This window comes from Erithacus rubecula (assembly GCF_903797595.1).
Source record: "Erithacus rubecula genome assembly, chromosome: 8".
Lineage (NCBI taxonomy): Eukaryota > Metazoa > Chordata > Aves > Passeriformes > Muscicapidae > Erithacus > Erithacus rubecula.
Genome location: NC_136659.1, coordinates 26,200,646 through 26,217,444, shown reverse-complemented (window position 1 = coordinate 26,217,444; position 16,799 = coordinate 26,200,646). Strand labels below are relative to the sequence as shown.

The following is a 16,799-nucleotide window of genomic DNA, read 5'->3' as shown; positions in this document are numbered from 1 at the left end:
TCATGAACCATTTTGGTTGAGGATGGGAAATCTCAGAGTGGTTCTTTCAGATTTGGTGCTAAATTGACCAAGTGAGAGACTAGCATCAGTAGAAACTGCAATAAAAAAGGCAATGCTTCTTTCTAGTTTGGAGCTTTCTTTCAGAAGGAAAAAAGGTGTTAAGAGTACTGATTGGAGGGGGTGTTGACAATTTCAGAATTTAAAATTAAATCCCACCTGAGGTGACTTGAAATGGTGGGAGTTTATATGTCCCTGAGATGGTTTAGATTGGGCTAGGGGTTACAAACAGTAATCTGTCACAGCACTAACTCAGAGCTTGAGGTGCTGTTTGTGCAGTAGCAGCCAAGGCTTCTTTGCTGCTCTGGGGATGAGGTTTTGCTGACTAAGAGGGAGCTTAGTGTACAAACATGAGCAATCCCTTCTGGCTGAAAGTAGAATTTGCCTGGCAGTTGGCTGAGGTGAGTCCATTGGTTTACAGAACCAGTTTTGATGCCCATCAACCAGCAGGGATTTGAACTGGCTGCCTGGAATGGAAGGACTTGAGGGGACCTCTGGTGACTCCTGCTCAACCAGTGTGGGAATCTGGGACAAGTGTGGCAATGCTTGTAGGGTTAGGGAAGCTTCAGCTCTCAGAGCTGAATCCAGATGCTGTGCTTCTTGGTGGTAAGATGTGGCCAAGGAACATGGGGGGGTGAGGTAATGAACTGAATAGTCTGCTGTGCAAAGGGTGCTTTTATTTCCAGGCTGGGATTTTTGTGTGCATCTCATGTGCTGTCAGGTCCACTTTGCTTTATTAAGACGTTTGTGAAGGCCTTATTTACTCAAACAGAAGGTATTTAGATTTGCTGCCCCCAGTGCTTCCAATTAGTGAACTTGAGCCTCCAGCTTCCTTCCAGTTGTTTATTGAACCAGGTGTCTGCTGCACAACCTCTTCCCTTACTCTGAGCTTGACCTGCTTTCCTCATGTTGGTGGAAAAAGTAGGGCAGATTTCTAGCTTTGGGTATTATTAGCCAGGAAACAAAAAGACACCCTGGGTTTTTATCACCCACTTCCTAAAAGAGCTAACCTGTGATGAGAGGGTGCTTCAGGAAGCACTATGGTGATGCCAGGAGCCCTGGTCTGTGGGAAGGTGGAGGACAAGCCCTTAGTCTATTCCCTGTATGCCTGGAGGGATTCATTTGGCTGTAGATACAGGGACAAAAAGTCCCTAATGAAGGGGACAAGAGAGTTCCTAGGGTTCAAGAATGTAACCAGAGCCCAAACATACAGTAAATTTTTTTTTTTTTTTTTTTTTTTTTTGCATAACCCAAAAGGTTCTGAAGTGATGCTGTGCTGGGAAACAGCTTGAGCACCTAGTTTTTCAAAAACTGATAATTTTACATTCCTGGAGCCCTGTGTTAGTGCAATATCTTGCTGACCAGCTGATGACATTGATTGCTGAAGGCCAGCAGTCAAAACAGGATCCAGACCTTTTCCTGCTTTCACTTAAAGTGGATAGGTTTTCCTGGTGACCTGCTTAAGGATTTTGTCCCCACCTTTTTGGGTGGGTGGTGGCAGTTACAAAGTTACAATAATACTGATTATTAATCAGCTGTTGCTCTAAGCCACAAATTTACTGTCACTGAAATTTCCAGGGAATGGATGCATAACTGCTATTGTAACAAATAAGGTTTTTGTCCTGACCTACCTTGTTTGATTCCTTAAAATAGACCAATGCTGCTCGTATCTGACTTACACAGCTTCACAGCTGTATATGAATAACCTATTTTGTGACATGCTTTCAATCTTTTTTTTTCTTTCCCCTCCAGTCTTAATTTAACTTATAATACTGTTCTTTTTCATTTCTTTCAGAATGGACTGCTGAATTGGGATTTATTGCAGACTCAACTGTACAGCACTGCTCGTTGCTTCATCTATTACTAGTTATTTAAATTGGACTTTTAATATCCTGCCAGCTGCTGTCCACACACACATGGTGCATTGTTGCCATTCTCAGAATTGCATCTTTGAAACCCAGGCCCTCAGTAACCTTCATCGAAGAAAGAGGCGACCTCCTGCGTGCATTTGTAGAGGGAGTTTTTGGCCCTGCTGCCCTCTGGCTTTGTGGCTGGTGCTGTGTTTCTGAGACACTATGGAGCCCAGTATGGAGTACTGCTTAGCACAGGTGCTGCAGAAGGATGTTGGAAAAAGGCTTCAGGTTGGCCAGGAATTGATAGATTATTTCTCAGATAAACAGAAGTCATCTGATCTTGAACATGATCAGACTATGCTGGATAAAATGGTTGATGGACTGGCCACTTCTTGGGTCAATTCCAGCAATTATAAGGTAAGAATTTGTCATGTGGAATGTGATTACTGTCAAAAGTTTCAATGTGAAGTGTTACTTGATCTAAATGAAACTATAGTATACATTCTATCATATCATACTGTTCTGTAAACTGGTAATTAGACTGAATCAGTGATTGTTGTTCCATATCTTGGTAGTTGATGGCTGCTATGATATTGGGGACTCAAGGCAGTAAGAATTCAGTGAATGGTGTTTTAAGCACAAGTGGATTTACATTTGGTGTTCATAGTTTTTGATATCCTGGTTTCTTTGTGTACTTTGTTAGCTTGTGGCATGCTTTGATTATCCCAGTAGTTTAGCAATGCTCATGATTTCCTGCCATACTAAAAGGCTTATTAAACTGAAAAACAGCATATATAAGCTCTATTGGTTTTCACTATCATTAAATCACGCTAGACTTCCTTTGCTGTTTTTTGAGGCAACATACTAGATCAACTGTACTTAGCTCAAGAAAGACACTGTGTGTGTGTGTCTTCTGTTGAATTTGATAGTGTTGAGATGAGTTGGTAGGATGTGGAACTCCACTGCCTTGTTTTCACTGTCACATCACTTCATTTCACTTCAGGTTTAGTGAGGAAGTCCTACCACAGCCAAGTACTGTGGGAGTGGAGAGGGATTCTCAGCTGTGACTTGGAAAACTCTTGTCCTGGTCTGTTCATGAGGCAGTCTGAAAAGTCTAATAGAGTACTGAAGCTATTGTGTGGGATGTAATAATGTTCCTTTTCGATAAGTGCTGGGGACTTTCAGACTGCAAGTTCCTACAGAGCTGGGCCTAAAGATGTTTAACTGTGGGTTGCTCTGCAGTTCACACCTGTAGAGGTGAGGGAGGGACTGGCTGTATAGGTTGTAAGTGCTCTGGAGCTCAGTGTACTCAATTAAAATTATTTTTAACAGAAGTTTTGATTGGGAAGTAGTTGTGACCTTGCAGAGTGTTCTGCACAACTGCATTTCTTTGTTTTCATTTTTGTCAATGAGCACTGTTGTAGAAGCTGTTTGCCATGGAGGGAAAAAAAAACCAAACCCAAACACTAAAAACGCTGTCACCAAACCACCAAAGCTAATGTGGTCTCAATAGAGAATCCATTCTGGTGGAACACATGAAGAAATTTTTAGCTTGCTGTTGTGAACAGGCAGTTCTGAGAGTGGTATATATTCTTATTCTCTCTTTTCTTACTAACTGGCTGTCTCTTACGAACTTCCATGATTCTCAGTGGAAGAGTTATCCAAGCACAGTAAAATTGAAATTGTTACAAAATGTACTATTTGCATGGATTTCATGAAGTGATGTGGATCACAGAGCTGTGCAGTGCTTTGCAATCCCAGTATCACACTTAGTTTGCAGAATTTCTGTTCAGATAACTTTCTCATCTTCCCAGTATTTTGTCTGTTGAATTACACACTTGCAATGATCTATGTGGTATTAATTTTTGAGTAACAAACTGGTGGCACTTCTGTACTGCAGTGACTCTGTTCCAGAACTCATGCTGCTGAGCTGGCTGTTCATTAATGTGTGTGTTCTATAGATAGCATTTGCTGTGATTAATAAGTTCTAGTAAGCATAACAGAGACATGTCTCAGATGTCTGGAGGGTGTTTTCTCAGTGAATGAGTATAATAGGAGATGTGAAGCCTTTGAGTGGGGCAAGCTGGCTATGTGAAGGTCAGTGATGTGGTGAAGTCTTCTTCAGGGTCCAGCCAAGGTTCAGTGCACCCTCTTATGCCCATTTCCTCCTTTTGTTTTAATGCCTGTATCTGCATTATTGTTGCCTTTTTCCTGACTGTTTGTGGGGTAGGGGTTTGGAAGCTCAACTTTGTCTGGTGTGAGAGAGCCTGGGGGAGTTGGTGTCATCTGATCCAGTTCATGGATTAGTGTGTCAACTTTAGGAGTAGAAGGACAGGCAGCACTGCCCTAGGATAGCCATCTGGAGAGTTAAACTGCACTGGTCTGGTCACAGCAGCAGGAACTGAAATATTTGTAGTCTTTTTCTCTTTGCACCTCAGTCTCTTAATTTGAAAAAATATCAGCTTAAAATAAAGATTGAAATCATCTGTATGGTTTGAAATTTCCTAACACTTCAGCAATAAAGTGTGTGTTCTCAGAATAAGACTAGATGTGGATAACAAAACCCATTATACTGGGACAGTATCCAGTTGATTCATGGCTCCTTCCTGTCTAGGACTCCTCTAGCTAAACAGTTGTGCTTATATGTTATCACCGAGGAAACATCAGTGAACCAGGGAAGAGGCATCTCCAAGGCAAACCAGTTTAGTTTGGGTTAAAAGGAGCTTAAACTGATGATGAAATTGCACCTTTACAGGAAGGGCTCAAGCTCTCTCCCTCATTGGCACACAAGTCTGATCTGTGTATGTCATGGCTATCATTAACCTATTTTGGCCTTGCTGTTTTTCTGTATATTGTTTCTATTTTTTAATAACTCTGCTGTGTGAAGTCCTTGACCTCTGCACTGTGACTGCAGACAATGGAGTTTTCTTTTTCAGAAAGAGATTCAGAAAAAAAAAGAATGATGGAGGGCAAAGATACTTTTCTTTGGTTGGTCCTGTCTCAAGTCTGTTAAAAATGGAATGTGTAAACATAGTGAGGCCTAAGATGCTTCTGATAGCACTCAGTACTCTGAAACTCTCCTAACAATGGTCTTGTGACCTGATCACTGGTTCCTGCTTTGTAACAGGCAGCTGCCTTAGGTGCAGAAGGTACTTGGATAGTTGAGGATGCTTTTCAAGTCAAGGAAACATAGGAGTGATTGTATGATACAAGGCACTGAAGTCCAGTGCAAAGCCATTTGCATGTTTGTGCTTACCAGGAGTGTGCTTGAACTGCATCCAACAGCCACTGCAGGCTCAAGTTTTCTCAGCAGTACTTACAGGTGTGTAGAAAACATGAGAATGATGCAGAGTGAAAAAATGAATTCTCTTTGAGAGCTCTTACTTCTCTTTGGAGCACACTTTCTTAGAGCAGCCAGCCTGTGTTTATGTGGACACCAGGAGTTGTGGATTACACCAGTGAGGCTGGGCTGGGGAAGGTATTGCAGGATGCTTTAGACCAAAGAGGAATTCTGCCTCTGGTCTGCTTCTTCATTTTGTGCTTTGTTTGCTTGGTCTGTGCTGTTTCACGATGGTGGTTCTGCTTGACTCCTTTTCTTCCCCTGCTAAGCATAAAAGAGAGTTATTTTGCTGAGCTTTGAATCTCTGAACAATAACTAAGGCCTGTGCAGAGCTGATGGTCTTAAAACAGTGCAGCATTGTCAGAGCTTCATCATGTCCTCTCAGGTTCACAATGCTATGGCAAGGGGAGGGAGCTGAAATCATCAGTAATCCCTTGGTGAGCCATCTCGCTTTGAGCTGCTTCTGCGGTATTTAGTAATGCTGATGTTAAGTGTGCAGGATCTCCCGGCTCATCTGTGGCTGATGAGCCTTTCTCAGTACCCAGACCATTATGTAAATTAAGGTGTAATCTAAAGTAAAATGTTCAGGATCTTAAAGTAGTTTTCAACCAGCCTGTTGTTCCTAAAGGTGAACTGAGAGTATTTGGCAGTGATCTCCTCTTGTCTGCTTCTCCTCAACAGATGAGGTCTCTTGTACCTTTCTTTTCCCTGGGATTTGTTGCCTGTGCTGGTGGAGTTGAGGTTCCCAGTGGAAATAGCCCTTGTTACTGCAGGGGTTTTTTTTTAGATAAACATCCAAGAGGGAACTTGAATATTGGTGGTGACAGAGCCTTCAATCAGGTCAGGGTCCAACATGCTGAAGAGAGATTTTATTCAATGTTTTCACGTGTTGCAGAGTGGTGGGAGAGGCCAGTTTGAAGTGAGACTGGATGGAGGTTTGCAGTAAGGAATTGGATGGAGCTTTGTATTTTTTTGGCAGATAGTAATTTTTTGGCACTGCACTGCTCTCACTGGACTTGGTTTGTTTTGCAGGGAGAGTTTCTCTCTTGCATGGAATGGTCCCTTTGTCCCAGTGCAGCTGGGTCTGTGTGAGGCTCTGTCCCAGCAGCCTGCAGAACTGGGTTTTGCCTCTGAGGGGTGAGTTAGGGACTGACATGGTTAACAGACCCTGGGTCTGAGGACACATCCACAGCCTCCTGCTGTGCTGGTAGACTCAGTCTGTCAGGGCAGGGCTGTGTCCTGAGCTTTGTTTGTGTTCATGGATGCAGCACTTTGGATTTGATTTGTTTAGTTCCCAGCTGATTTTGGTGCTGAGAAAGACATCATACTCTTTAAAGTAAAATGGAAGATGTTAACTAGAATGTTTTTGATATGGTGAAATATTACACGGATATTTTATTTCCCCTGACAAAATTCCTAATAGCATTAGAGAAAGCAGCCTTCCATTCTGATCTGTTTCTGAATATCAAGCATTACAAGAGCATGTTTCACTGAGCTGAAAAGAAATAGAACTTACATAAATTAGCTGGCTTTCTTAAACTGTGTATTGAATAATTTTTTTTGCTTGCTAATTGAGGGGTAGGACAGATGGTGCAGGCTTAGTTTAAAGTGACATCCATTAGAGTTACTTAAGCTGATGAATGGTTGTTCACTCTAAGCATGCATTTGTTCTTTATACCATGTTTATTTTGGTTGAAATTCGGTAGAAGAAATCCTGATTTAAGACATAATTATCATGCATGGTTATGGGTTGATATGATAATTTGGTGAGTGTGTTTTGTTGAGTATTTCATGCACGGAGGGAAAGGACTTCACCATCTGTGGAAGAAAAAGAGACTCTTAAAGGGTTTCTAAGCAGCTGCTGTTAGCTGCTGTGTTTTGAGCTGCTGGGGGTGCATGGAGGTCAGTAATGTATACATTCATCTTCAACTTTCATCCCTCTTTACTATGAAGCTGAATTTGCTAATGGAAATGAATTAAATAGTTTTGATGCACAAAAGATATGGGAAGGGGACTGTGGAGGAAAAGTGGCCTTGAGATCTGGACTTGAGAGTAGAGCCCATTCCTTGCATATGCCCATGCTGCAAAAGGTACTGTGACAGAAACTGCTGGTGATGACTTCCCTGTGGGGAGAAGAGTTTCTTTAGGAAGGGCTAAAGACTCATTTGGTTTGAGCTGCATTTGTGGAGTGTACCCAGTCCTTGTTTTTAGGCTTCTGTGCTGGCATGCTCCTAATAGGTAGGTTTTCCTGCCTTAAACTTATGGAAGAACAGAGTTTTGGCTCCGGGATATGCAGTTTCCTGTAGGCATTGATGTTAATTCCAGTCCAGCTGGTCAGTTTGTTTTTTTTTTCTCTGACTCTAGTAGCTGGTCCTGCCTTGCCAACACTTAACTGCTCAGTGTGGTAATTTGATTGGGTTGTGGTGCAGCTCTCACCTCTATAGTATCAGCAGTGTGGGGAGTGCCACAGAGGATGCTGTGTAGAGTAGAAGATTGTAGCAGCTGGAAAAGATCAAATTCAGTTCTAGTTTCAGACCTTTGGATTCAGGGCAGGGGAAAAATTACCTGCTCTAGTAAGTCAGCACAGAATTTCCATGTGGCTTTTTCTTCATACTTAAAAGATAATAATAATGACTGGTGTAGCAGGAGGAATTGTCCTTTTCTGGCTGCAGTAGGAAGAACTCTAGAAGAGCAGTAATACTTTTCTTGTTGTTTAATGCACAAAATGATGTGCTACTAGTTGCATAAAACAAGTTTGTGAGCCTGAGTGTACCAAAGAACAGTATCTCTGTTGTTTACCAAGGTATTACCAAATCAAATACAAATAATGAGAACCTGCAGGATCCCCAAGGGAGTGTGCAGAGTGGAGACTGAGTGTTTAAATAGGACAGAGGTTAGTTTCCCTAGTGGCACATTCAAGGTCTAACCTCTTTTGCACTTGCTTTAGAGCTCATATCTAAAGCTCATTCATGAAATGGAGGGGAAAATAACCCCATCCCTGAGAAGAAAGGTAGCTCTTGCAAACAAAGGTGTACTTCCTTTGGGTCATCTGTTTCAGAAATATTTGGAGCCTGGAGCAGAGTCCTCAGGTGTCCCAGAAGTGTCTTCCACACAGCAACCTTACAAAGCATAAGGAGATGCTTTAAACCAACCAAGAGTTTGACATTTGGTAAAACCCCTCCAACTGTTTTAATGTCTGGTTTTCACCAAAGCAACCTGAGTCTAATTGCAGTGCTTACATGGTGTTTTAATTAAATGACAGCATGATATTCTGTCTCTTGGTGGCCCATAGTGGATGTTGAGAAATAAATTATGGGGGATACAAAGTAAAAGTCTTTCTTGCATACTATTCTGGCTTTTTGAGATTTGATTACCTGGTTTTGTTTGCTGACAAAATTAAGTTCCCATAGGGTTTTAGTGCTGGGACTAGCAAAAGTTGTCTGGGGCTATTTTTTTCTTGTTTGTTTGCTGTGTTGATTTTGTTTTGTTTTTTTGAATTTTTATGTGCTTGTGGTTTTGATTTTGTTGGGGTTTTTTTGGTGTTTGGTTTTTGGGGGAGGTGGTTTTTTTGTGTGTGTTTGTGTTTTTATTACATTTTTGTTTTGTTAGATATGTTTTCTCTTGGGTGTTTGGTAGAGTGACTGCCTCAGCATTGGCAAGGCCAGGAGGTGCTCTCATTTGGGACTGTGAGTCTGGGGTCAACACACAACAGACTGAACCATTGTGGTTACTAAATTGAGAGGATAAAGCTATTCCTTTAATGCTGGTGTAGTGTTTCATTTGCAGCACTTCAGTGCTTGTCACCAGGGTTTATTAGAGGCCTAACAGAGTTAGCCAGCTCTCAGAAAACCTTGGTGTGTATTGCTTCACTGCAGGCTAAGGGTCACAGCTGATGACTTGGTGGAAAAGGCAGATTATTGGGGATTTATTTTCATGGGATAAGGGTGCACTAATGCTATTGTATAGTGCCTTATTGGGTACAGTTCTAGTTGCCTGTCTGCAAGGAAGGAATTCAAGCTGGAACAGGTGCAGGGAAGGGCTAGTGGGGTGTTCAGGGTATTGGAGAGCCTGCCTAACCAGAGGAGACTAAGAGGTTTGGCTTGTTTAGTTTACAGTATGAAGGCTGGCAGGGAATATGATTGCTGTCTATAAATACATCAGAGGGGTGACCGTCAGGGAGGGGAGAGAGCTCTTAGATTTAAAGGGCAAGGTTAGCACAAGAACAAATGGGTATAAACTGGCTGTGAGTAAATTTAGGCTGCATGTCAGATGAAAGTTGCCCACAGAAAGAACATTGGAAAAGTCCTGGAGATGAACAGATAAGGACAAGACATTTGGTTTTAGGATAGATCTTGTGATGATTCTGAATAGTTTATGTGCAGTATAGAATAACAGGATTATGCAGTGGTAGGGCAATTTTGTTTCAGTCCTCTGTGTGGTAGAACAGATATGATACTGTGCCTTAAACTGCTTAAGCACTTTAAATACAATATTTTAAACAGTTTTGGTCCTCAGAAGTCCCAAAGTGACTTGCAGAGACTGTTCATATGGTGCTTGTTACCTCTGGAGTAAAATTAGCAGATATTTTTATGCGTGTGGGACCCATCTCCCTTGATGTTTAGTAGGTAGCAGGGTGAGTAGGAGTGAATCCTCACTTTCCCTGGCATGACCTGAATGGAAGGTTAGTGTCAGTGCTGGATTTACTGACACCTTGATTTTTTTGCTAGTCTCTAAATTGTTCAGTGGAGTTTTGTTGTGCTCTTGATGCAGAAAGAAATGCTCATCAACCCCCAGGTTCATCCCACCAGCACCAGCCTGTTAGCTTCTCCATTGAAAGTATGCACATTCTTCTCTGTCTTCTTTGTGGGATTTTCCTTGAAGTTGTCTTAAAACCCATCCTTGTCTCACCCTTTGAACTTCCACATGAAGAAATTGTCTACTGAAAGTCCCACTGTCAGTGGGCTCTAGTTGCCTCTGACTTGGTCTAGTTTTGATTGTCATTTTGTAAGCAGAGAAGTTGTATGAAGCCTTATTTCCTTTGCCTTTTTCTTTGTAGATTTTTAGATATCCCATGTTTTGGTTTTCCTCATGCTGAGGTCCGTGTTTCAGTGGAATCTCTTTTGGTTACTGTAAGTGCATATAATCTTTGGTATCTCTGTTTCCCCTACCATATAAGTTTGGAGTTTGCTAAAATTTGCTAAAGAATTCAAAAGTTGGGGAGAAAAAAGAATAGATGAATGTTATATCAACAATTTTATTATCTCTTCCTTAAAAATAGGACAGAAAAATAGCTGATAATGCTCTTTTTAAACATTCTAATGTGCTCTTAGCATTAAGTGCACCTATGGGTTTTTTTGGAAGACAAGCACATGGGACTAGGTAATCTGCTGCAGGGTTACTTTGGTGTTTCAGATAAGCATTTCTGGCTCTGGCAGCCCTCTTTTTTCAGCAGGTGCATTTTGCAGCAGAAAGGCAGCATTAGCTATATGGAAGTTGGATCAGCCCTTACGGTCACAGGGTAATTCAGGTTGCAAGGGCCTTTGGACTCACTATCTAGTTTCATCCACCATATCACTGTGTACTGTCAAGGCTCTAAAACTTGTTACTTGTTTTTTTGCAGAATTTATTAGCTGGTAGGTGCTGAGTGTCCCAGTGTCAGAGGCACTTACATGAATTGACTCCTGTGTGAATGTTTTTGGGGTGCCAGTGATGCCAGCAGTTTTGTGGTGACTCTGAGTCACCCAGGGTGCCAGTAACAGCTTAACTAAGGCTGAGTACAGTCAGCTTGCCTTGCTCAGAGCTGATGGCTGGAACTGTGCTTTGTGTGAGTCTGTATGAAGCTGCCTCATGTAATTGTCGTCTGTAATGTGTTGTCTGGTCTGTGGCCATATCATTAAATGCAGGAGGGAACACAGTGGAGACATGTAGTCTCTGAATTTCTCCAAATGAATGTTGCCTCCCACAAATCATACATTACTTTCTTTCTAGATGAGATCTCTATTTTTTTTAACTAGGTAAAATCTACTGAGTTCTTCATTTGTGCTAAACGTGGAACTTTAAAACAAAGCAACATGTGAGTATTCAAGAATCGGAGCAAAGACTTGCAGTTACCAGGCCGTGCACAGCCTGGTTTTTTTTTGTTTTGGTTTTTTTTTTTTTTTTTTTTGTTTTCTTTTTAATACTGTGGCTGGGATTTTGGCCAGAGGAAAGAAGGTGTAGGATTGAATCTGCATTAAGTGTGAGAAAATTGTTGTGGGTACTAATGCTTTTTCATCTCCAAAAGTAACCTCCTGGAGATAAGTTTGTGGAAGTGATGAAAAATTGCACAGTGGAGCCCCATTCTGACATGGAATCACAGAATGGCTTGGGTTAAAAGGGACCTTGAACATCATTTGGTTCCAGCCCCCCTGCCAGGGGACAGGGCAGGACCCCTTCTACTGGATCAGGGTGCTCATCCAGCCTGGCCATGCTCTGCTCCTACAAGCAGCACATGCACACAAGAACAAAGGCTGGCAAGATTTCTTTGGGGTGTGGAAGTATTGTGAGGTGAACTGTGGTGGTTACCACCTTGCCAGTGTTAAGAGTGCGCCAGTTAGCCCATAGCTGAGAAGCTGGTAATAGCAAATGGGAAACCAAAGTTGCTTGAATTCACTGTGTTATGAAATGATACTGAGTAGTATCTGCATTTACTGTGAAATGTATATTAGGAATCAGCTCTTCATGATAATTTTCTATTAGAACTATACTCCATTAAAAAACAGTGAGTTTGCCTTGTATTGCCATGACTCTCCATTTGACTAATATTAAGTGACATAGTTGTGTTGGGTCTAATTGGAAATCCTGCAGCAAATGGAGGCATCAGCACTTGTGCAGTGACATGGAACAAATGTCTGCTTTTAACAGTTTGGGAGGGCTTGGTGTCTGACTGTTGGGAGCTTAAATAAAGGGTCGCTGCTGGTTCAGTGCGGCACCGAGCTGGACATTGCAGGCTTGTACTGATGTACACCCATCACCAGAGCTGTCTGGTGGAGCCAGACTGTTAACACTCCAATTTTTGCAGTGACTCTGTAAATGCAGACAGCTTTAGCTTTCACTTTGAAATAAAAAGTGCACCTGAGTTTTGGAGGGAATTCTGTTTGCTTGTAGCTCATGGAGTCCATCCTCATACACCAAATGGTTTAACCCAATAGTCCTCAGTAAACTGTGTGTGCTCTCATCTGTTTGGAGTGCTGTGGACAGAATGATCCTTGTGCAAATACTGCAGTACACTCCTACTTTTGTAAATCAACCCCTTGGAGAAGGCAGCTGTGTACCTTGATTAACTCTGAGCTGCTCCCAGGGGCACTGCAGCGTTGTATCCTGAGGCAGGAAGGGTGCCATGGCTGTGCTGCTGTTGTGTGCATGGCTGAACTGCTTGCCCTCCAAAAGGAATTTCTCACACAGTGACTGGATGTGGTATGGGTAAGTTGAAACTACACACAGGTTTTAGGAGGTGCATGCTCTTACAGATTGGAATATTTTGTCTGTCTGTCTGGAGCTTTTCTTCCAGGCTTGTATGGGTGGCTTTCCTGGTTTTCCTGTCTGCCTCTTCTACTTTCTTTCCCTTTAGGTCTTTGGGAAGTTGTAACCTCCACAATATTGCTGGAATGTGAATAAGTTATGTGAGTAGGTCTGCTTGTAGGACTACTAGCTTCAATCACCATCAAGATCTGAACTTTCTTGTTGCCTTCAAAGAGCTCTGCTTCTTTCTTCATATTGGTCAGGTCCCATTCTCTCCTTGTAGTTTCATCTGTTTCCTTCTGGAATTTCCTGTTCTATAAGCCTGCAAAAAGTTAATGAGAAGATTTCCTAAGCAGGAGGGCATGTGTGGAGAAAAGTGCTGTGAAAAGTTGCACCTAGAGGTAGTGTAATGGGAACTGGTACTGCAGGTGGATGGGGAGTCAGGAGCTGACATCTTGGACCAAATGACAGTGCTTTGAAGATGGATATTTGAAAATTCAATTTGCAGAACAGCTAGAGAGAGATGGCGGTGTGAAAAGAAGGGTCATCCATGAAAATAAGGATTATCTGTAAAATAATTCCCTTACAGGAGCAGGGATACAAATGGGGCATATATTTGGGAAAGGTTGAAGGTAGAGGCTATGCAATGACAGAAAGGTGAGCTGCCATGTGGGAACTTCAAGATGTTTAATACAGATGAGATGGATTGGATTTTAGGTCTGCGTGAAATACTGCAATAATAAACTCAGAAAGTATCTTTCAGGCTTCTGTCAGGGAGTGATTGATTACTAGGTGCTAACATGGTCTTTTCTCAGCTGTTGGTTCTTCATTGAGCTATCACTGAGGTATCTGGGACTGATGCTAGTTGGTGGCTCTCTAATAGGCATTTCTGGTGGCCATTTTCACGAGGAATTTTCATGAGAATTGTAGCAGAGTGTGCTGAAGCTGGACAAACACTTAAGAATGAGAGTTGATGACTTTTCTAGATGACTAGGTGACTTTTCTAGCACTGTTACAAAACTAACTCATGTGACACAGCTGGTGTGAGATTGGCTTTTTGCACTGTGGAAAGGAGATTTCTCATGATTTGGTAGTGAAGCTCTCTAGGTCACATGGGTCCCATGGACTCCCCAGTTCTTTCAGCTAATGTAAAGGAGGGAAATAAGGTGAAGTTGATTTAGACAGGAGAGCCAGTGAATTACTGGAATATATACTTGTTACTCTGTGTGGGTACTCCAGACTTCCATGTGGTGTTTTCTGTGTTTTAACTAGAATCCATGTTTTCCACAAATGTTATGCAATGATTCCAATATCACTGGTCAGACATCAGTGTAAGTCTGTTGGCACAAAGGGTGGCTTGGGTGGTCCAGCCCGATGGACTGCTTGGTGCTGCTACAGCCCTTGAACACTGCTGAGCAAAGGTTGTGCTTTGGATGGGTGAGACACAGAGTGAAAAAGTGGGGAGCTGTGCAAGTGTCCCTGTCTCAAAGAACCAGTTGTGCAGACAGGTTAAAGCTGGCAGTTCAGAAGGCTTGGATAAAGCCCTCTGGGGGATCTGAAGATGTGCATGAGCCAGGAGCTTGGAGGACAAAGACGCTGCTGGTCTGGGAGAAGATGGAGCTGTGGGGAAAGACGAGTGTGGGATGGACTCTGCTGTCCTTGTGGGAAGATATCCAGTGGTGACTCTCATGTGGCAGTCTGGGAGGAAGAGAGCACGAGGAGAGATTCTGGTGTGTCTTTTTAAACTGAAGTAAGGGAAGCACAGGCAGAGGGAAGAGGCCAAAAACAGGACTTTTAGATGGTGTTCATCAGGGTGGGAGTTGAGCCAGGATAAACTTCTGGGACGACAAGAAGGTGCCCTGAGCCTGTTTATATTCTTTGTATTTACTTCATGGCTATCACCATTGAAGTCTGACAGCTTCAAACTGGGAGGATGGAAATGAAGTGTGTTACTGGGGGGTTGTTTTCCAGGAATCAGAGGGGCACTTGTGATAAATGAGAGCAGCAGTCCTGGTAAGTGAATGTGTGCTAGAAAATGGCTCTACAGCAAAACTTGGCTGAGAACAATTAAAACAAAAATGCTCTAAAACCTGCCTTTTTCAGTCAGGAAAGGTGTGGTAGGGTTGGGACAATGGGAAGTCTGGAACTTAATTAAGAGCCAGATCCTGCTGCCACTAAAGTTGAAGAAACTCAAATTGAACCCAACTGCTGCAATGTGCCATATGCAGGCTCTCCAGAAATGGGACATAATTTTGGATGAACACCACATCTAATGTGGGGAAGATCTATTTTTAATTTTAGCTCTTCAAATGCTGTTAATGCCCATGTTACTTGTGTGCATGTTCATAAGGATTAATTTATATTTGAATTTTATTTCTTATGGAGATTTTTTTCTGGGAGACATTCCTTTGAGGCTTACATTTAATAATGAGTAATGGGGGAAGGGTAACTAATCTTGTTTAGTCTTTTGTTACAGAAGTCAGAGTTTGTGATTGAAATGTGATTTTTCACTCCCACTACTTGAAGCTATTGAATCTATATTTCCATGTGATAGTTTCAGTGATTTCAAAGTAACAACACATTATTAATTCTTATTATAATCAATTATATGTGAATTTATATCACAGATTTTGGCTTCTGTGCTAGTTTTTTGGTATTGTGTGAATGTGGCATCTTGTAAATGTGCTATTTTGTAAAAAGCTTACACAATAGAAGATGGGGGAAAAAATCTTGGACTATTACAGTTTTTTTTTGTACTGCCCTAGGAATGGTTGTGGGAACAACCCCCAGCCCTCTCTGCTTCTTTGCACTCTGGGAGGAGCACACCAGTTTCAAAGCTGAGCTCTCAGCCACCTAGAACTTGGTTTATTGTTTAGGGGAGCTATATAAGGTAACTTGAAGAAAGTGAGGCTGTGGCCTCACTTTGTCTGTGGGCTTCCATTTGCTCTGTAGGGATGCACATCCTTAGTAGAAAGTATGTAGATCACTGTATTTTTAGAAGGCTGAAAACTACTGCTTGTGAATCGGGGGTGGGGAGTCCTTTTTTGGCAGATGACAAAAATGCTTATTTTTTTTGCATTTTACTGTGATGTATGCAATGTCTGCATTTGTAACAAAAAACAAGCTGTTGGTCAGAATGCTTAGGGCTTAGTTCTTCCTTTATGTGATTTGAAGATCTTAAATCAAAATCAGGTAAAACCCTAATGCTGTTTCAGAAGAAATACTTTATTCATAGAAAATAATTGGTTTCAGTGCAGAAGGAACTGCTTGGGATTTCATGGACTGTATTATATAGGATATCAGATTAACTGATCTAATGAGACCCTTCTGCCTCTAAAAATCTGTTACTGGTGCAAATAATGTAGGATAAAGAGATCATGGTTTTTTGCTGCCTGTATTCTTTAAAATAATGGAGCTTGATGCTAGACAGATATTGCTGTTTTCAGTAATTATTTTTTCTTTTCTTATTCTTGCTGTTTCCTTTGCACTTCCTAGACCAGTGGTGTGAGGTTCCCTCTGCTTCCAGACAATGTTTGTTTTGACATCCTAAAATCCGCTCTCGGTTATTTTGGGAGAAATCTGCAATCTCGTTTGACTTGAATGGAGTCTTTCTAGGTATAAGCCTCTGAGGAGAGCAGTGACTAACCAACATTACAAGCTGGATTGTGATTTGGAATTAAGGTTTTAGTCACGAGAGCTGTCCTTGTCCAGAACACTGGTTGCTTGGGTTTGTGCTGGGTGATCAGTTGGGGGTTGTGTCATTGTGTTGAAAGGGTTACTGTTCTGTAGCAAATACGGGAGCTGAGAGAGAGAAATTTGGAAAAGCTGATCAGCAGATACTTGGTTGTCCCAGGACCTGTGGTAGCATTCACATTCTTGCAAGAATTTGAGGGTGCATCCTGCTCCTCTGAGGCTTGGCAGGGAGGGAGATAAGGATTGAACCCACACAGAGCTGAAAGAGATTCTTTTCCACAAGCATTCTCTTTCTCACTGACAGGTTCAGTGTTTGTGGATGACTTGCTTAACCTGCATATGGATATTGTTTTCAT

The 16,799-nt window shown here is 42.0% G+C and overlaps 1 protein-coding gene across 13 annotated transcripts in view; it reads left to right on the top strand.

Moving 5' to 3' along the window:
• Window positions 1-16,799, top strand: part of CLASP1 (cytoplasmic linker associated protein 1) — a 166,603-nt gene that overhangs the window by 9,490 nt on the left and 140,314 nt on the right. For all 13 annotated transcript variants that reach the window (XM_079310496.1, XM_079310489.1, XM_079310491.1 and 10 more), the window contains one exon: window positions 1,853-2,327. In XM_079310496.1, the coding sequence (XP_079166622.1) occupies window positions 2,133-2,327 (195 nt within the window). In that variant the 5' untranslated portion in view covers window positions 1,853-2,132. The remainder of the gene's footprint in view (window positions 1-1,852; window positions 2,328-16,799) is intronic.